General features: G+C 40.5%; 1 protein-coding gene across 1 annotated transcript; it reads left to right on the top strand.

The window, feature by feature from the left end:
- The first annotated feature begins 4022 nt into the window (after positions 1-4022).
- Positions 4023-18485, top strand: LOC110950920 (Krueppel-like factor 15). Its single transcript, XM_022193777.2, has 3 exons — positions 4023-4180; positions 5933-7525; positions 15519-18485. The coding sequence occupies exons 2-3, from the start codon at positions 6012-6014 to the stop codon at positions 15694-15696; spliced, it is 1692 nt and encodes a 563-aa protein (XP_022049469.1). The 5' UTR covers positions 4023-4180; positions 5933-6011; the 3' UTR covers positions 15697-18485.
- The last annotated feature ends 3854 nt before the right edge of the window (positions 18486-22339 follow it).

Below are 22339 nucleotides of genomic sequence, written 5' to 3'. Positions count from 1 at the left end.
TACACAGTAACACTGCAGAGACCCACATCCTGCATGTGGACTAAAACAAGTTTCCATGCTGTCAATTATCAAATATAAAGGTGAAGACTTGGCTTAAGGTTAGGATTAGGTTTGGTATAGGTTCAATGTAGGGTAAGAGCTAGGTTTACCGGGTAAGAACAAGTCGAAGTCAACTAAATGACCTCTACAGTCATGGAAACACAACTCAGTGTGTGTGTGTATGTGTTTGTGTTAGGTACTTTAGAAAAACAACAATTTTAGGCAATGGGTCGATCCCCCAGCAAAACACTTTTCTTACAAAAGCATTTTTAAGAAGTCCAAAGTGAGAACAGAAACATGACAGCTTGCAGTTATATCAATGTTGTTTCCACTGCAGTGTCACAGATCTGATCATTTTACAGCCATCAACTCATGAAACCCTGCCTCCTGAACAAATTTATTAGTGGTTTTATTGTATATCAATGTCAGGTGGGTGAGGTGAGGGTAAATAGACTTACTCTGATCACCCAGTGACCTGCTGCAGCTTCCTGTTTACATGGCAGCGCTTAAAGCTGCAGGGGTCTGCTGGTGAGGCTAAAGCTGGTTACAGCTGTACCAAAGATAACACACAGTTTAGAACAAGACCCACTGGCCCATACCAATACGAACATCACAAGTTATTTATATGTCCATATTTATATATTTTGTACTCCATTTTGGGAACCATGTTCTTTAAAATGCCTAAGAAACTCATACTATTTACTCATATCTCCCATCCAGTACTTCCTCAGTGACAATGCAAGCTTTGTTGACTGTAATGTCTGAGATCGAAGAGGCACACATTTTCCCCATTTCACATTTGGCACGTTGCAAACTTTACCAGAGGAAATAAATCAATTTGATTCATTAGGTCCATGTGTGGCTTACATAATATGCATATGTGTAGGTGTTTGTGAGCTTGAATGGAGCAGCCGAAACCAATTAAGTCAGTGGGGCAAAGAAAAGAACCTCTGTAGACTTCACTAAGTAATCTCTGAGCTCTGCATTTCCTCAAATATACCATCAAAATTAGTCTTAAAATATTTGTGAGGACCTAAAATTGGTCACAGAGATAATTCCAGTAGAGCCTAGTCTACCAGGAGACAAGGACTTCCTAATATATGCAACAAGCTGACTATTGATTTGAGCTAAGATGTAATCTGTGTGGGGAAACAGAGAAGTGTTGACTGGGTGCTTGGAACAGCAGTGGCCCTGCTTCTCTTTAAACATTTTGAAGCCAACAACCTACAGACCTCAGTCTCATTGCAGCAAGTTTCAAATGAGAGGTGGGGACATTGGTAAATGCGTCTGGGCCCATTTGATTTATGGGGAAAGCAAAAGTGTTGCATTCAGGAAATATTTAAACTCAAATTGCTGATGCTGACAAAATCACATGTGGTATTTAGCAGCAGTGCTAGGAAATACACTAGCATAGGTCTTTTTTTTTTAAAGCAGGTGTGTCCTAGCAGGAAAAGCTGAAATGCTTTTAATAAGTTTCCAAGTAAGCCATGAACCTGAAGCAGCTGGACTTTAGCAGTGAACTTCAGCCATCATTCATGATATCATTTACAACTATACTCACTGAGCAAAAGTAAAACAATATCACACAGAGGAGAGTACACGTCTGTGCAATATCACCTAAATGTATCTCCTCCTGATTGCATTATATCAAACCTGGTTGCTTGTATCTAAATGAAAAATGTCCAGTTTAGACGTACTTTTTGAGAAATCGACCCCACAGTAGAAACTCTATGCAACAAAAGTCAGTGCACCTTAAATTACTAAGATTCAAATCTTTTATTTTTTAATACTTTGTGTTTCCACTTTTATTTTTGTGACTCAGTCCTCTTCAACATCAAGGATACCACATTTTTAGCTTTCACACCGGTATCCCCAGCGGTCTTTTGACTGCATGTATGTGGAGCCCAAGTTGCCCCTGTTGTTAGCCAGCATCATCAATTGCACAGTTTTCGAATTCTATAGATCAAACACAGAAGTCTGATTCTCTGATTCTCAGTGAACTCTGAAGCAATCCATAAAGGTTTCATGTTTGTTGAAGCTCAACTGCAACTAGAAAAGTGGGTTGTATTTTCTGAAACTAAGGTGAAACTAATCATGTAGAAGCAAACACAACAACTAGAAAACTTTTAAGGCTCAATTGTTATCAAACAATTGAACTTTTTCTGCGACTGAGATAGAAAAGAACAGCTTGTTCGTTTCTAGACAGCACCTGCTTTTTCATAGGCCAAAATGGCAGCTAAAACAACCAGATTGTATCTCTCTATATCTGTAGCTAACCAGGTAACCAACAGCCTGTTAAATCTGCAGCTCATCAGGCACCAGTTCTTGAACGCAAACCAGGTGAAACATGGACTTCAGAGTCATATAGACCACTCGATAGAAGGATTCCAAGCTAAGGCTGCATGTCTGAGGCAGAAAGTCAGCACCTTTTTATTATTTGTTTCATAAATAAGACATGGAACATGAGCAGCATTGGTCTTGAATGAAGTAACCCAATAGATTTAGTTTTAATGTTGCAGTACAGTATGATAAAACCATGGGGTGAAGACATTTAATGGCAACATTACCTTGATTTTCTGCTACTATAATATAACAGTGATATGATATGTACTTGGACAAGTAATCCAGTACAAATGTGCTTTATTGTTTGCATTTTCAGCAAGCAGGCTTTACTTTTACAAGAGCAATGGACTTCCAGAAAAAGTGGGACTTATTCTGCATTTTTAAGTCTAATTATTTATATTAAATAATGATTCAACCTTGTTTATTAGGTACTTCATAGCTATTTGTTTCAACACTTAAAAGCCAAAAAACACACCTGACAGTATTTATAGCATTTTTAGCTCAGCAGCTGTTGGAATATTACAATTTTTACAGCGTAGTAGCAGGGCAGAAGCAATATTAGCAGAAGTTTTCACCAGTAATAAAAGCAGAAGTATTTGGACAGATAGTACCTTTATGGCCAAAAAATTGTAGTATCCGTTACCATGCAGTAGCAGTACTACTATCAAAGTAGTACCAGCATCAGCAGCAGTGTTCAACAGAAGTGATGTACACAAAAGACCTTCTCATTGTGACATTGTGTATCCTTTTTACGCAGCATAATGGCCACTGACTCTGCTGTATACAAGTACGCAGTGAAACACTGCTAATGTTTACAAGCAGCCTGAAAGCAGATCATTTATCCAAGCACACTGAAAGGTAATCTAACCTACGCAGGCAAATCAAATTAGGTTGGAGCCAGTAAAGTTACTTCAGCCCCGCGGAGGTGTTTATATGAGGTCTGCTCAGCTGGAGTGAAAGAAAAACTTCTATTACTGATGTTATTAGGCAGCATGTAAACACACTCGCTTACCTACTCAATGGCTCTCTCAGTCACTCAGTCACTTATGGCCATCTGTAACAGGCAAAAAGCTCAGTGTGCTTTCTAGGCAGCAGATGCTGATGATTGTTATTTATTTTTCCCCCTTCAGCTATATTGAACCTTTTTGCTTTATCAGCTTAAATACCATAATGTATGAGGAGATTATTAAGTCTCAGATGCAGGAGGTTTTACGGTGATATAATGTGAAATTATGCATTTGTACTTACTGGTACAGAAACAACTACCTAGTGTTACATCAACACACTCTCTGGAAGGGCAATGAGGACATTAAACAGATGTAAATGAGGCACCGCAATGTACAAGACCACTTGACACATGTAAGATGATTTCATCGGGACTCACTAACACACATCCTCCCTCCTGTCCTCACTATGGTCCTCACACACACACACCTTCTTTCCTCTGACGCCAAACCCTCAGGCCGGCCTCCCTTCACACGGAGCCAATTGCGGCGCGTCGAACAGGCGAGCCTTCATGAGCCGATCCCCTGATTTGACTGGTGTAACAAACCCAACTCCGATCATGTGACGGTTAAGCGAACTACCAACCCTCCAGAGAGAGAGAGAGAGAGAGAGAGAGAGAGAGAGAGAGAGAGAGAGAGAGAGAGAGAGAGAGAGAGAGAGAGAGAAAGTGTGTGGAGGTTTACTGTGCGGTGGAGTTATATTGCCATTACGCACTGTTACGCACCGAGACATACTTCCAGGAGTAGAACGCTGAGCGTAAAGGAGCGGGATTTTGGATTCCTTTGGTATACAGGTGAGCTCATATGAAGCGTGATTTACAACTAGATGCTTGTTTATTTGTGACTGGTTTTTGTCTTTGCATGTGGAGTAGATTTGGAACTGTGGCTCCGCTGGGTGAAGAGAAAATACATTTAAAATCTCTGCGTGTACAATCAAATATACTTCATGCGTTACGCTGCGGTCCGTACGATTAAAAAAAGAGAAAAAAATCCTTGTAAAATCTCTGGGCCGCATATCATGCTTGCAGCATTGTTGAGTGAATATCTATATAATGTAAAACTAATCCCGAGACTGTGGTCTGACTAGCTGTCACAGCCTGCAGTGTTAAACATGCCATAAATTCCGAGAAAACCGAGTGCAGCGTGGTCTAGACCGAGAGCGCATCACGCTGTCAAAGCCTGTTTGATGTTTCACGGCTCCAGGGTTACTGCAGGCCAAATGACTTAAGACTTACGCATGCCAAGGTGCTCCCAAACTCTCATCCCAAACTTTTTTTTTTTTTTTCCATGAGGTATCGCTTAGAGCAGCAGCTGCAGACCCCGAGCCCCTCCATGTCATGTGATGTTTCCCATATCTGAGTGGAAATTTTGGCCTCAGATCACAAATTACATAACACTGAAGATGGGGAACAATGAACATATGCCTTAAACGTCCTGTGATGGTGACGGTCTGATTGAAAGCCAATAAACTAACAATCGAATTCAACGATTTATTTTACTGGGGCCACTTGGACCCTCTTCCAGGACCCCTGGAGGTCCTCCTACTTCACTTTGGAGAGGGCTGCTTTTTTTGAACTTTACAGAAGAGGGCGCACAATCATTTTGTGTCTTTTTTCATGCAATAAGCACATGTGGCCTTTTAAGGTTTTAAAGGGGGCTTTAAAGCCACGTTTAATCATCATAAGTCACTCATTGCATAGAAGGTCATTTGATAATGTCTAGTATTTTTAATCCATGTAAATGTAGATGTGTTGTTTGTGGGCCGTTTGATGCATAAAAATAGACACTAAATCCTTCACTCATCATCCACTGAAACACTCCTGGCCCTAAACTGATATGCAGAACTGTGCCTTTGGTGTGCTGTAGGAAGTCTTTAGATTAATATACCACAATATATGTGTATTAATTTAAGTCATGTAACACTGCAGTTGCTTTCTCATTCACACTGAGCTGTATTACAGACGACGAGGGAGAAATAAATAGAAACACACCGTTAAATGACCATATGGCTTTGGTGTTACAAGTGGTGAAAAATGGGAACCCCTGATTCCACATGGTCAGTTTGAAGTCTGAACCAGCAGCTGCAGCGTCTACACACACTGAGACACACACACACACACACACACACAGTCTTCAAATTCCACTTCCTTCATAAGTGGTTGACTTTCCTTTGCAGTGCCATCAGCTGCAAACCTCTTGAACAAGCAGCAGGTAGTGCATAGAGACCAAAAAGCTAATAAAACTTTTTGGTCAGTGTGCTGGTTAAGTGTTGTTTTTATAGAAACTTGATGGACCAGCTTGTAAAACATCAGCCTCAAAATTTAGGTTAGTCTGACTTTAGACAGTTTTACTTTAATGTCATTCAGAAGTTTGTTATGTTTTGTTGTTTTTTTAAATTATTGATCCCTCAACTACAGAAACCTGTTAAAAGCTACATTTCATTTATATCAGTCGGAGCAGATGCCGCAAGGTGGAGGTTGCTATGGTCTGGACTTAACTTTCTTACATCGTCTTGGCTGCTAAACACAACTGTATGTGTCTTGCAGGAAGAAGAAAAAAGTTTTCATTTACGTTCAGAACATCTTCAGAGCGGAGCAGAGTCAGCTGCCATTCATCTGCACAGGAATGGTGGATCACTTGCCGATTGGTGAGGAGACCTTCCTGTATTGTATCGGCTCCCCAAGGTCTGACTACAGCTGCCTCTGTCGCCTCCCTAATGATGGCATGTCACCAGGCATCATGGTAATGGACGCGTGCATCTACCACCAACACCCCTACCAAGGGGTGACGCTGTCGTCCTCCCCTCACCTCTCTGAGGACGACCTCAGTGACTCCTCCAGCCCTCGTTCATCCCTCTGCTCCAGCCCTGAGTCCTCATCGCCAGCGTCGCGGCACATCCTCGGTTCCAGCTATGAAAGCAGGAGCAGCAGGAGCAGTGGGAGCTGCAGCTCCTCAGGAGGAGAGAGTCAAGACAGTCTGCTGGACCTCCTGCTCTCACAGACCTCCATTACCACCTCATTAAGCTCTAACGCCAGCAGCAGCTCTCTTTCTTCTCCTCTTTCATCCTCTCTTTGCCTCTCTTCCCCACCCTCATCTACCTCCTCGTCTCCCACTGCCCCATTTTTGCCCATGGGCCTGGCTTGGGAGTCCAAGAGGGAACAGCGGCTAAGTCTCCTCCAGCAACAGGCCAAAGAGGACTCGTACGAGTTTCCAGTCTTCCTTGATGAGCTACAGGATCCTGCAGCGCTCCTCTTTCAGCCCACTCTGGAGGAGATCGAGGAGTTCCTAGAGGAGAACATGGTGGTGACAGTGGAGAAAGAGGAGGAGGGGAGCGATGAGGCCATGTCACCTACGTCAGAGGATGCTGAGGCAGAAACATCAGGAACATTAGCAGCAGAACTTGTATCAGTGTTGCAGAACTCCGATCAGACTGTTCCTGTGGCTCATTCTCCCCTCTCCTCCTACACAGAGACCAAACATGCACTACATGCAGCAGACATGGACAGCTCATCATCAACAGTGGATGCTAGCTGTGTCACTAGTTCTACCAACAGTTGTGTTGATGGGATCAAACAGGAGGAATGTGGATCATCATCAACCGCATCAGAAAGTACCGGTGCTGCCTCCAGTGTGCCTGTCATCCTGCAAATCCAGCCCATACAGATCAAACAAGAACCGAACCCCAGTGCCATATCAGACGCTGTCCCGCAGCAGCCCCAGAAAGCCCAATCACCAGCAGCCCAGGCCCCATCAGACATCAAAATCGCCCAGCTCCTGGTCAACATCCAGGGGCAGACCTTTGCCTTGGTGCCTCAGCTGCTTTCTCCAGCAAACGTCACTAGCTCAAGCAAAACCGGAAACGCAACTTTGTCCAAATTTGTCCGGATCGCGCCGGTGCCCATTGCAGCTAAACCCACTGGGTTCGGAGAGGGCGGTTTAGGCGGAGGTTCGGCTGCAGGGGTCCTTGCTGGAGGTCAGAGGTATCAAAAGAACACAGTAGCAGACCTGATTAAAATGCACAAGTGCTCTTTTCCTGGCTGTAATAAGATGTACACCAAGAGCAGCCACCTGAAAGCCCATCTGAGGAGGCACACAGGGGAGAAGCCATTCGCCTGCACATGGCCGGGTTGTGGATGGAGGTGAGCAGAAGTTTCTTCATATTACATCCAAATATTTGAGTCATTCATGAGTCAGCAGAGATATTATACATCATCCCAACAGAGGAACAAAAATTTGAGTTACATCAGAACATTCTTGCTGTCTAGATTTACAGACTTGGCACAAACTTAAATGCAACACAAATGCTGCTGACAATGTGTAGACTTTAAGAAATGTACAGAATGCTACACGTAATGTTGGTTATTGCAGATAAAAGTGTCACTAGTTCTTATAATCTTTATCTATCGACTGTCTGTTGCCTTATTTTACTCCTCAAAAATGCTGTATTACAAGAGACAGAAATGTTTTATAAGACCATAAATATGTGGTAAATATACTCAGCGAGGTTCCAGGACAATCAGTTTAGATGGTTTAATGATGGGAGTGGGAGGAGAAATGGCCCATTTTCAGGAAGTAATACTCAGGATGATTGAAAATGGTTAGAATTTGCTCTTTTCTACATGTTGTGTGTTCCTATTATCTGTGTGTTTTTGTACCATGGAAAAGCTGTAGATTAGATAGAGTGCCTTTTGAAGTTGTGTGTGTGCAGACTTTGTCCCCTGTTAGTTATTCCATTTGTTTGCTCACTGTCTGTAACCACTTCACACACATTCAGCAGCAGAGATACACTGGTCTCTAACAGAATCAAGTTCAAAGTTTCCCCCGAGACACTTTTAAATCCATGATGCATATTTAAAGTCTGCTTTCCTAGAAACTGGTATAATTATTTTTTTCCCCGCCCTTTAATCATTGCCTTGATCCAAGTAAGAAAATCTGCTTTTAAATTCTTCGATCCAAAGTACAAATGCCAACTTTTGACCTGCTGGTCAATGAATTCTACCTCTATACATACAGTTGTTGCTCAAGGGCACATGTAGAGTCATATATGTGTGTGCGCATGTGTGTGTGTATTTTTCAGCACATGGGCAGAGGCAGGGTTATGTTAGAGCGAGTGCTCTGGTTAAGGTTAAATAGTGATAAGGACTTGAGTGAAAGGATAAAGTTATAATTAGGTTTTGGTTGGAGCAAAGAAAATAATGCAAATGTGCATGTGTGAATGGTTGCACGTGTGTGTATAAAAAACAAGTGAATCAGATAAGTTTGGTCCAACTCAGCAGACTGGTCCAGTGTTTGTTCTGCCTGCAAACACTACGTTCTGCAAGGAACACCTGCAGCCTTTTAAAATCCTCCAGAGTTGACACTTTTTTTTTTGTAACATGCATTATGCCTTGGACTACATTCATGTTTTTACAAGCAGGTTATGTAATATCAAGTTATCCAGGTCTATCTGGATACACACATTTTTTTTCAGGCTTGCCTGAGACAAGCACATTGTTTTCCTCATTCAGAAGAGGAAATGTGCTACTGTTCAAAAGCTCGGGGTCACCTAGACAATTTCATGTTTTCCATGAAAACTCACACTTTTATTCATGTGCTAGCATAACTGCGCAAGGGTTTTCTAATCATCAGTTAGCCTTTCAATATGATAAGCTAACACAGTTTACTATTAGAACACAGAAGTGATGGAAGGAAATCAGTGGTCTTGATCATCTCAGTGAACTCAGTACATAAGAATATTTAATTGGGCTTTATGAAACTTGAAATTCAGTGGTGAATGTTTGATACTATCTTGCTGATTGTAGTTCAAATTTTGTTTCACCAATGGACCATAAAATAGGATGCGCGGCAGCTTTACTGTATCAACCATAAGAGGATGTTTCACAGATGCGATGCATAAAAAGAAATGGAAACAAGTTGATTAATCCACTACCTAAAATTGTAGCTATATTTCTGCCAAATCAATTTATGATTATTAGATTCAGTCAGAGTTAGCACATCCTGCTTGCAGTGTCTGTGCATTGTTGCCGATTTGTCCATAGATCAGCTCCGAGCAAGCTAAAAATTCGCACTGCACTCCTGTACTTACACCCCTGTGTATACCTGTAGTTGTACTCTTGTGTTTTTATGCATTGCACACACTGCGGACCATGTATTTCTTTAAGTGACTTTAAACAAGAATACCTCCAGTCCTGTCCAAGCTGCACTTCTAACATGACAGTGGCAATTTTACTGTATTATAAAGGTGCCCCTTCCCTTCTCGTCGCCCCCTGGACAGGGAAATTGAGGTGAACTGAGGAGTCAGGCACCTCTTACCCTCTGTAACCTAAGAGTAGATCCATGTGTTGGCTCCTCTGAAGTAGAGAGGAGTGGTATTTCATTGGCTGCACTCTCACATAACTCAGTCAAAGTTATGCTTCTTTCTTTTTTTTCTACTCTTGAAAGCTTTTTGGACTTCTACCCATCTCGTTCTATTTGGCTATAGTTTATGGTTATGCTCATGTACAGATCTGTATGTTCAGATGAAGTCACATGTAAACACTTACAGGAACACACACACACACACACACACACACACACACACACACACACACACACACACACACACACACACGAGCATGCAGTATTTTCAGCTCAGACTTGCATGGAGGCTTGTGAGGTTTGTGTTGAGCGGCTGGGCTTCAACCCAAAGTTTGCTGTAAAAACACTGCCGTGTGTGTACTCGACATCTGTCATCAGGGCTGTGGCTTGTTGTCCTTGTCAGAGGATGCATTCATCAGAACAAAAAAACAATACTAGGTGGTGAGGGAGCTGTCACAGTTAAATGTAGCTTTAGATTTTGACACTTGGCGCTCAAAAGAGAGGAAAAGAAAAAGGAAGAAAGGGTACTTACGTTTTCAATCCGTCGCTCATGATGTGTAATTGAGCTGACCAGGAAACCACCATCGTCATCCCTGCTTCCCTTTTGCAAGGGACGTCACCGAGGTTGTGGTTGTCTAGAAAGCGTTGAGCTAGATAAACAACTTTGGAAAACCATTTCAGAGGAGGTTTATTGGCTTTGCTTGTGTATTGGTTTACATCTTTGAACTTGCACAGAGTTGAAGTTGAGCCACTCACAATCGCAGTCACACAGGGCTTTGAGCTTACAGGATAAAATAAAATCACATGCACTGTGTTGCCTTGCTAGTATCTCTGTTACTGTAATTTTCCAGGTTTGTAACTAACGTGACCGCCACACCGTCTAGGCTGGATTTATATGCTCTGTCGGCTGCAGAGTTGACTTTAGGGACAAGCTAGAACAAAAACCTGTATATGTGTTTCCCACAGCGCCCACGCTAATATGTATACTATGTGTTGCGCTGCAGCCACGCCAAGCCGCCCCAAGGACTTAAGGCGCAAAAACCACAATCCCAGGTGAAAAACACGCTCCAGTGATCAACTGAAGTGCCCTCAACCCTCGCTGTGGTGAACTCACTAACCTTGCCCACAACCCTTGCAATGCATATAGAGCTAAGAAACCTTCCACAAGTGAGACTGGGAGGAGGGGTGAGCCATACAGAGTTATAGCTAGGGGGGCATGAGTCTGAGACAGGTGGTGAGGCGGTAAGAGAAAACTGGCACATGATCAGTCTTATCTCGAAAAAAAAAAGTAGATTTGCTAAACAGGATTGTCTATTTACATGTTCTGTGGAAAGATCTTGCTGGTTACAGTGTGTTATAGTTGGGCTCGGGCCAAAGTTTCCAAAGTCTGAGTCAATAGCATTGCTGTACATCGCTTCTATCATGCTGCAGCTTGTTGGTGATGCACTACAGCTTTGGAGTGTCACGTGTGTGTACACATTCATCCAAAGATTATTGTAAGAACAGAACGCACAGTCACATAGAGTACAGAATATAAATGAGGGATGTGTTTTTTTCTTCTTTCTTTTTTTTTGTCTGAATAATGACATGTTCAGCAACCTGGTTAATCCCTTTAACATCTGTAAATGCTCATGTCATCAGATGACAAGTCATCACAAAGTCATTCTTTCCTCTCGGCTTTTTCCTGAATGTATGTCATGACTTGAAAGCTGCACTTGCAATATTTTTCTACCAACAGTGGATCCACTGACTGTGTGGAATGTGAGGAGGTTCACTGAAGTGACAAACCAAAAGAAAATGAGAATCTGACAGCAGTTTTCTTTGGCTCTATAGAACATGCCAGCATCTTTTGGTTCACTTTCACTGCTGTCTGACAAGCACAAATACTTAGATCAACCTACAGTACACTACCTGCCCAGCACCAGACAGATGATTTTAACGGCTTGATGGTGAACGAAGGGGAGCATGTACGTAGTAGCTGAAAAGACAGATCTTTTGGTGGAGAACAAAATAGAAGTAATATAAGAATAAATATTGGATTTAAATCTCAGGTGAGCAGAGACACAACTTCCAAATGGAGGCTAATGTTGCTCTGTGAATGCTCGGTAGACAATGTGTAATATGAGCTTTATAAGACGGTCATTTATCAATGTTATTATTCTGGTACAAGCGTGCAAGTCTCTGATTTGCACACGAATCGGTTAGAAAAATTGCTAAATATCCCCGTAGTTGGGCTAAACAATAATGATTCTGTTTGTGTGACAAATTTAGGTAAATTACTATATACACTATCTTTTAAAAGTTTGGGGTCACTCAGACAATTTCATGCTTTCCAAAAAACTCACAAGTTTGTTCATGTGCTAACATAATTGCACAAAAGTTTTCTAATCATCAGTTGGCCTTTCAACATCACTAGCTAACACAATGTAGCATTAGAACACAGGAGTGATGGTAGCTGGAAATGTTCCTCTGTACCCCGATTAAAAAAACCATCCATTTCCAGCTGGAATAGTCATTTACCACATTAACAATGTCTAGACTGTATTTCTGATTCATTTAACGTTGTCATCACTGAAAAAAAAGGACATTTCTAAGTGACCCCAAACTTTTGGACAGTAGTGTTAAGTTACATCTGATCTATTCTTTCCATTGCTACTGTCAGAAATCAAATGTATTTCTGGTATGTATCATTAAGCACTTTGTTTAACCTTTTATAGTATGGTAATTGATAATATAATTGAAAACGTTCCACTTTTCCTCCTGATGTTAGATATGCAAAATGTGTGGAGATTTTAAATGTGTGGTGATTACAGCCTGTTGTGTAGACCCCAAGTGTATAAGAAGCGATTTTTTATAGTAGAGTGAACATATGATTTTAAAACTAGTGTTTCTCCAGGATCCAGGATTTACTTTTTCATCTTTTGTAGAATGATTATATTGAGTTGTTAAAATAGAATAATTCGTCTTGTTGCCCTACTTGTAAATACACATTTCCCTGCACTGCATTTGCCATCATAATCTGATATCAGCTGCAGTATATATATAGAAGGGAATCACATGTTACAGCATCCAGGCTGTATTCCGTCTGAAACATTGGAAGTTTTCTAGCAGTGCCGGTAGAGAAGATGATACTGTATACAAGACTTCTTTAAGTTGATGATTTTTATGGGTCTAGCGATGGCAGAGTTGGTTGATGATATCAGATATTCATAGTGCCCAGATGATGGTTCCTACTGACTTTTGTCATCCTCTGAAATTTCCTCACATGCCATCATGATGGTCGTGTTTTTTGGCTTTGAGTGAGACACTGAATAGAGTAATGGCTTTTCCAAAAAAAATGTCCAGGTTTTTTTTCATCAGGATGAACTGAATTCTTCAGCTTATGACCAAACCTGCAAAACTAGTCTCACGGATCATCTGCTGTATCTGGTGCTTGCTATCAATTTAAACATGGTAAATATTGTAAATGCAAACGCTCACTGCTGCTTCTTGGTAGTTTTGTTCCAGTGGTGACTGATTATATGTGCTATTTGGAGTACTATATGAGATTATAAGAGATCCTCAGGTGAAAAACATCTCGGCATCGTCCACATGAGTCATCAGTGTTTGTTTAAAGGTTCTTTGTTTTTCATTTTACACAGCTCAGCTTTATAAGCTCTGTCAGCTATCATCTTTTTACTGCTGGGTCGTTAAGATGATGAATAGCCCAGTTGTGTAATCCATGTCTAGAGTGGAAACGCTCTGAAATAACTGTGAGTGACGTCTTTACATCTCTGTGAATTATCACCTTCCTGCCTTCAGCCTGTTGCTGCTACTGGAAATGTGCCGGGAAATCAATCTGTGCTACAGATTAATCTGAACTCAATGGCTTTACTTATATATACAGATACACAGCAAGGTATACTGGCTTTAATTGATACTTTATCATCCACTTAACCCTTTGCGGTCATGATGCCCAAGCTGGCTGCGTCCCATAGAAACCAAAGCAGAGTAGGCCAGGAATAGACAAGGCTTGGGTCTGCAGTGCCCATGTGTTGAGTTAAATTAGGGATGGGTCGATATCTTCACAGAGAGGTCACCGGGCAATACGCATGCACGCCATCACACCTCTCAGATTACCCTCATATAAAACAGCTTGACATTACTTTCATGTTGTTTGGCAGCTTAACCCTTGGATGCATGGCCAACCAATACCTACACTCTTCCATGGGTGGGGTCAAAAATGACCCCAATTGAAATCAATGCATTTTTGCAATAAACTTGAGACATTTCTTTCATGTCGGTTAGACATTATATATTTTGTTCAACAAAAGAATATTTTCAGTTTTGATATGTTCTTTCTTCACTTTTAATTCAAATTTTATCACATAATCACTGAAACGGTGTCAAAACATGTTTAATCTTCCTCCGTATTTTAAAACAGACAGAGGGACACATAAATTAACATTCAGTAACAATAATCAATAACATTCATAACAATCATAAAATTCATTCAACATTCATGTTCAGACACAAACATGTCTCTTCTCACTCTTCACAGCTTTCACAGACTATTTTCTTGTGGCTGTGACCATTGCAGACAGGGCTTTTGCATTTCCAACAGAAGTTAGTGGCTGAATGTTAGATTGATGGCTAAATCATTTGTAGCTTTGTAAGTAAATCTACGGGCGTGCGCGCGCACACACACACACACACCTCCACTCACATTCACACTGTTGTTACACTGTTATTGCACAGTATGTTAGCTCACAGGATTGTTAGGTAAAAGTATTGTTAGCTAACACACACACACACACACACACACACACACACACACACACACACACACACACACACACACACACATTAGGTAGCCTATTATATGATCATCGATTATTCAATGGTGTATGTGTGTGTGTTTGTGTTAGCTAACAATACTTTAGCTATCAATCCTGTTAGCTAAGATACTGTGTAATAACAGTGCAACAACAGTGTATGACTGTATGCGTGTGTGCATGCATGCATGTGTGAGTGTGTGATTGTGTTAGCTAACAATACTGTTTGCTAATAATAATGTTAGCTAACAGTATTGTTAGCTAACAGTATTGCTAGCTAACCACAAACTAGGCAAATTTCACAGATATTCACATAAAATTCACATATTCTGTCAATGAAAAATAAGTTCATAAATGGAGATAATACTTACATGTATAATGCTGTGCAAAAATGACCTCCTAGGAGGTGGGACTGCTGACATCAGTTGTATGAGGGACAGTAAATGTTTATTTACACTCACAGTTGCCAAGTACCAATGTTAAGTGAAATATCCCATTGGAAATACTTGGGGTCATTTTTGACCCCGCCCATGGAAGAGTGGGGTACCGATACAAAAACTGAATTTTTTTTAAATTAATGAAAAAATGAATAAAAATGCAAATGGCATCATGTCACAAACATGTTTTATGAGGAATACCTGGAATACGAAAATATCAAAACTTCTAATCTTAAAGATATTAAGGAATAACAACCTCTGGGGTCAATTTTGACCCCACCTATGCATCCTAGGGTTAAAGCATGACTGCATCCATTATTGTTATCAAGGAAGTGGTGTGCACAAAATGACTGGTAATTAATGCACCGAGACACAGTTCAGTGTTTTCCATCACTGACTGTTGACCGACAACTGCGGTTAAGGGACAGAATTCTAAATTTGCAAGTAGTTAATGGGGAATTTTTGTAGAAAGATGTTTAACGTGTAGAAATCAAATAAATCACATTCTGGGTTTCCTTCAACAGGTTCTCCCGATCAGACGAGCTGTCCCGACACCGCCGCTCCCACTCCGGAGTGAAACCATACCAGTGCATCGTCTGCGAGAAGAAGTTTGCCCGCAGTGATCACCTGTCGAAACACCTCAAAGTCCACCGCTTTCCACGAAGCAGCAGGACAGGACGCTCTGCAAACGGACCCCTCTGACCCCGCTGACAGACTGACGCTAAATGGCGTAGAAGGAGGGGCAGGGGAGTGAATCTGTGGTTGTATGTGTGCGTGCGTGTGTGTGACGAAAGGCCGAGGAGGTTATGGTGTGGATGGGTGACAGTCCAAAACACCCTTTAAAGGAGCCTGTGCAGGACTCGTGTGTGTTTATGCGCGTGACGTACATTCATGGTACTGTGATAATTTATTGGGTGACGAGGAAAAGACTGTAAAAACAAAACAGAAAACTGTTACTTGACACAGCACCCTCACAGGTGGAATAAGCTTCTTGTATATTACGACTTTATTCTCAAATCTTTTTTAATCTCATTTGAAGAAAGATTTGCTATTCAGAGTATTTTTACACTTTTCAGTGTGTTTTATCGCTCAAGTCAAAAGCCTTATATCAGCAAAGGTTATAACACTGGGGGGTCTGCTACTATTTAAAACCCCCATTTCTTTTTCTTTCTGTATTTTTTTTTTTTTACTTCATTGGAGCCAAATGATGTTTAAAAGTAATAGTAACAAAATACATTGCTTAATGGCTTGAATTTAATTTGTTGCCCTTCAACAAAAACTTACTGGACATAGTATTAGGAAGCAGTGGGGAGGATTGGTGCCTTGGTTTAATTCTTCCTTCACAAATGGCAGAGTAAAAGATGTACCAACATTCCTTTAGTTTTGACTGAGTCTCTTTTGTTGCCTTTGATTATGGTTAGAGGGAAAATTGTAGTGACTTCAAACACAAGAACAAAGCTCAAGTTCATGTTGAATTACTGCTCAGAAACAAAGATCATGACACGATGTAATTTGCACTGGCACACATGACATTTTTGGTTGTTTGCCTGTGCGTAGAATTTGGAATATTATGTGTGGTTATACTGACTCTGTCTTTGATTCATCTGGTCAAAAGACTGTTTATCAGAATAAGTGTCGTTTTTACGGCCTTTTTTGAATCAAAGCAGATGGCCATGCAACTACATTCAAAAATGATCCAGAAAACAATTCAGGCTAAGGTTGGTGATACGTCAAAACTTCCATTTATCAGTCATGACTTCATGTAACTTTACTTACTTCATATCACTGCAGAGGCAGTGGGACAGACTGGTGTCAGTGTGCATCATTTGTTCCCCTGTCTTGCCACACCAGACAGAAAATTAAATAAAATAATCTACAAATCAAATTTAAACTGAGGCTTGTCTACTGGAATTGTGAGCTGCCAGCACCAATAACAGAACTATCTTAGATTACCAAGATAAATGCTTTATTGCGAAGATGTGTAACATTTGCTGGACAACTTGCCATCATTGTTGTGAGTTAAAATATATCGTACCTGAAGCACAAGTAGCTCAATATTTGTCTTTGATGAGGTTGTCTAGCATGAGGTAATTTTAGCCACACCTGTAGGTAGCTACAGTATAAGCTGAGGACCCCTCAAAATGGCCCCGAAAACAGCCTTTACTGATCTGATCTGCTTTAAACTCTACACTTTAGGGTCTCTGCTGATACACCTGAAAAGTCTGAGGTGGATCGGATATAGTTGTGTTGAAATATGCATAGAAAAGACACACAGAGACAAAGATTCTTTAATTTATTTGTGAGATGAATGTACCATGTCCTCCTTCAAAGGTTATATGCACTCACTTTAATATATGGGAGATTTATAGCCAGCTTAAAGAAGCAAAAAGAGGCAATCTTATCCTTGCTTCATTTTTCTGAGAGCAAAAAATGATTAAATAACATTTCATATTTAACTGGAATTATGTGTACTTGCTATCTATTTGCTGAGACTGGAATTTGTGTGTCAATACAACATCAGATAACACATCCAAAGGGAATTGTTAGGACTCCTTTTCCTTTACTTTGGTCTGATCCCAGACAGATTGTTACCGCATATTTGTCATTAGTTATAGAAAATTGAAAATCATCCAAGAAACACTACAGAATCACACATTTGTTGCCACAAAATATGATGCCTTTGTCTTGTACTGTAAGGGATCAGCGACTGTTGAGCTTTTTGGCAAATCACATTTACAGTACCAGTACAGAATACTTTAGTCGGTCAATCTGCATTTCAGTTGAATTAAACCAAATGAGTCATGGGAGGGACAGCAGGTGCTGCACAGCTGCTGCACTCAGAGACGGGTCGCTGTGCCATAAAGCCAAGAATCAGCTGACAACATTCAGTATTGAAATGGGCATAAACAGTAATGTTAAGAATTGGAATAGTGTCCTTTTTGAAAATGTTGATGATTTGCATATATGTGCTTTGATTGACAAACCGTTTGGTGTGTTTGGTACACAGCCCCTGTCGCTGTTATCTCTGTCAGCCATTCCTTCCATGCAATCAGAAGAAACCCTCTTCTGAATGGGTGTCATCGACGATCCCACGAATGTATGTAAATACTGTATATGCATCAGAAAGGAAAACCGAGCTATTCTTCTAGTGATTTCTGTGATTGCAAAGATTTTTAAAAATGTAAAGTGTACATAACATGATAATTCAAATGTATTGTGTAAAAAGACGGCAACGTATTTTTTTTTTGTCAGGTGTTTCCACAGCACATTGCTGAATGGGCTCATGAAGTGTTTCATGATACGTCTATTATTCTTCAAAAGCTTCCAGGTGCAATTATCAGTGTAGCATATTGTATCATGAAACATGTGATAAGTTGTTTGGAAATGTGTTCTGTTCTCACTTAACACAAAAAGAGTTGCTAAAAAAATGTTATATTTTTGCTTTTGTTCTACTATGTAAAACACATTTACAATAAAAATCTTAAAACTAACCACCTTTGATTACTTTCAGAATAATATGTCCGACATTTGAACTCGCACTTTGCATTACTGTCATCATGTGTCCTCTGGTTGACTTCAGTAATTCAGTAATTGATGGTATGGTACACATATCAGATTCAAGCCATCTTCATGAAAAACTAATCTGAAGCTTTATAAATCACAAATGTTTAGTTTTGACCGTGTTCCATGAGATTATCATAGAAAGAATGACATAAAAGGCAGCAATACAGTACAAAGAAGCATTTCAGCTCACTACTATAAATGAATTAATGTGCAGAACAGCCATAGGTGACACTTATAGGATGAAGATAAATGCTAAAATGTAATTGCAAACACAAGTAGACAGGACTTGCAAATGGTCATCTCAGCCTATTGTTTGGAAAAATCAGTTAACCGCCACAAACTACCTGTTGCCAGTAAAACCCTTGAGTTTGCAATTGAAAAAAAATGTTAGTTTATGAATTAAACCTCTTCATTTGTAAAAGAATGAATGCGCTAGATCATCTTCCAAAAGCTGCATGACTCACTTCATGGGAGCATTTTTCCCAATGCGAAACCAAATAATCTCCACAGATCTCCATTGTAGCACATACTTATGGCTATGAAGGATAATAGCAAAATTTCATAACACTAAGCTAGCTAGTTACAAAAGAGATGAACACACTGAAACCACCAGACACAGTTAAACCAACCCAGCCACAGCACCACTATGAGTAAATGTGTGCACAGGTTTACAGTAGCATTTAACGTGCAATTATTATGTGAGAAAAGCGCTTTTAACACCACTGATATAACACTAAGATTAACCCGCAGCATAGAAAATACAACAGAAGTGACTACACCCCGGTGCATCATCTCTTACTAACTGCATCACTTCTAAGTCGGGTATTAGCTCCTACGTGAAGTTTAGATTTACGGTATAAAAACATAGGCCTTGCAGTAGGAACTCAGTCCAACTTTCACATTGAAATCTTATGCATGTGAATACTTTACTTTTAAAAGTCAACCTTCCTCGGAACAGATGACACAAAATTAGTGGAGAGATATTCCGTCATTCTTCCGAGGCTGTTTTGTGAGGATGTGTTGCTCCACCTTTCTCTTTAAAATGCTCCATAGTGTTCTATTGGATTAAAGTCAGGTGGCACACTTATCTAGGTCATACTTTTCATTTTGTTTCCTTCTTTAGAAACACCTCTGCAATTTTGCCAGTGTGCTTTGATCATTATCATGCTGGAATATATTTCTATCCCTCCTCTCTGTGCTAAACTTCTGTAGTCAGTCAGTACTTTGGTATATCCACAGACATTATAGGGCATCTCTACACCGATCAGCCACAACATTATGGCCACTGACAGGGGAAATGTATAACATTGATCATCTTGTTTTAATGCAGTGTTCTACAGGGACACCTTAAGTCCTGAAATGCATGTCCCACCTCAACATTGCAGGTCAAGCAACCCCCCAACCCCTCACCCTCACATGGCAACAGCAGCCATTGATGCCGGTTGCCACCCTCAGCAGGACAATGCACCCCCATCGTTGTAAATGCCATTTCCCCAACACTTTTTGCACTCATTCAGCCCCATAAAATCATGCTTAAGTGTCTGGACTATACATTCACTGTGGTCATCCTTACCAGGTTCTTCAAGCATACTGGACCCTGTCTGAGCAAAATAAATGTATTTTGGTGTCATCTGACCAAAGAATGTGCTCGTAATATTTATCAGGCTTCTTGTCATGCATTTTAGCAAAAAAAAACCAAAACTGTTTATAGAGTTTAGTGCTGAAGAGCAAGCAACTGTTATTTTCTAGGTTGCTGTCGTTATGCAATATATCACACTGTCGGAGCTTCTACAGAAACTTTCCACTGATACAGTCTGAAGTTCCTGCCTGTCTGTTTTTATAGCTAGATAAAGTAACACAGTGTCTGTGGCAGTTTAAAATTCTGGACGGTCAACTATTCATTTTACCAATGACTGGCTGATGTTCAGGCCGTAAATATACAAATTTGTTATTCCTGGCATTTAATCTCAATTTTAGAGCTGCACACTAACCAGATAATAAATCAAAAATTACACAAAGAAACATACTCTTGGCTGGTTTATGAGTCCATCAAACACAAAAAATGTAATTCCAATATGGCACCAAGTCCATCCATCCATTCTCTATACACCGCTTTATCCTCACTAGGGTCGCGGGTGTGCTGGAGCCTATCCCAGCTGACTCGGGCAAAGGCAGGGGACACCCTGGACAGGTCGCCAGTCTGTCACAGGGCTACATATACAGACAAACAATCACACCTACAGGCAATTTAGAGTGATCAATTAACCTCAGCATATTTTTGGACTGTGGGAAGAAGGCGGAGCACCCAGAGAAAACCTACACATGCACAGGGAGAACATGCAAACTCCATGCAGAAAGATCCCAGGCCGGGATTTGAACCGGGGATCTTCTTGCTGCAAGGCGAAAGTGCTAACCACTACTTCACTGTGCAGCCCCTGGGACTAAGTCACACATATTTAAATTTACTGCACATAAGGGGGATGTCCATGGCGACCTACAGCTAATGCAGCAGTTCTGGTTTTACAGCCTGGAACAGCTGTAACGACAAGACACCCAAAATACACTGTGCACTATAAAGAAATAGAAGAAATTACTTTCACAAATTGTACTTTTTACACTTTGGGTTCGTAAAAATAATTTTAAAAAAAACAATACATGGTGTGTTTAATATGAGTGTAGTTTAATATTTAGCTTAACTAAGTAGCAGTAAAAGAGAGATTTTTTTAAATATCAGGAAACCAAGGCAAAGAAGAAAAAATTAACTGTGTATATTTTACATTTACTAGTGTAGTGTCTATTGTCAGAATAAAACATCATTATACAGCATTGTGCATTTACACTTTAATAATAGACTTCAATATGTCTTTCACTTGCTTAAGTCAGGAAACTGCATTCACAGCAGAAAGAGGCACTGCAGGATGCATTTTTTAAAGCAACATCTTGCATGTAAAAGTAAGAATGAAATCCAAAAATATATTGAAAGGCTGTCATTTCAAATATATCGTCTTTGTGTTTTACCCACATGTAGCTCAGGAAGAGAGATGAAAAAGCTGTTTCCCGTAAGTAGCATAAGGAACACAAAGCTGGGAAACGTGAGGTATGTCAGTGTAAGATTTGTACCACATGGCAAGTTTGCATGGAAATTATTCCTACCCCCATTCACTGCTCCTCCCCATCCAGACTTTCTTTTTCTTCTCACCGCTTACTCAGCCTTCTTTACAACCCGTTAAAGAATGGATGTTTTCTGGCATGTTTGCTGAGTCACTATTCAAAAGGAGAGAGGTGGCCACTAAGAAAAAGGCAACAGCTCACAGTAGAAACAAGCTGCATCTGTCTGTGCTGTGTCTGTTCTGGACATAGATCATGTTGACTTATGTGCCAGAGGAGTCTCAGAGGCATTCTGGGATGCAACAGGACGATTTAATTCAACACATCTGGATCTGAACTGCACTCTGGCTGCTCACGTCGGACTGAACACTGAGGCTCCCTTTTCTGTTGATGTCCTTATGTCTTAGATTTTCTGAAAGCAGAGAAAAATGCAGGTTACCTAAATTACTGGAAACTAAATATCTATGTAAAGGCCTACTTAAACACTGATTGCTTCAAAGTCCCATACTGAGCACGTATAGACATGCAACAGCGGCCATATTTCACTCTGTTACCATACTGGTAACTTAGCAAATGTGTATGTACTTAGTAGACTCCCTACAATAAAACAGCATGTAACAAAACTAAGGCAGTTAGTTAAAGTAAAGTTAACCTTATTTTTGTTTCATTTCCT

This window comes from Acanthochromis polyacanthus, chromosome 6 (genome assembly GCF_021347895.1).
Source record: "Acanthochromis polyacanthus isolate Apoly-LR-REF ecotype Palm Island chromosome 6, KAUST_Apoly_ChrSc, whole genome shotgun sequence".
In the NCBI taxonomy this organism is placed as follows: domain Eukaryota; kingdom Metazoa; phylum Chordata; class Actinopteri; family Pomacentridae; genus Acanthochromis; species Acanthochromis polyacanthus.
Note: the sequence above shows the minus strand (reverse complement) of the source record. Positions and strands in the feature narration are given on the sequence as shown.

What these genes read in the sequence shown, in the direction of transcription:
- LOC110950920 (XM_022193777.2), top strand. Translation starts at nt 6,012, where the DNA reads ATGGTGGATCACTTGCCGATTGGTGAGGAGACCTTCCTGTATTGTATC. An exon ending in TGGCCGGGTTGTGGATGGAG is followed by an intron (nt 7,526 to 15,518) that starts GTGAGCAGAAGT and finishes TTCCTTCAACAG; the next exon opens with GTTCTCCCGATCAGACGAGC.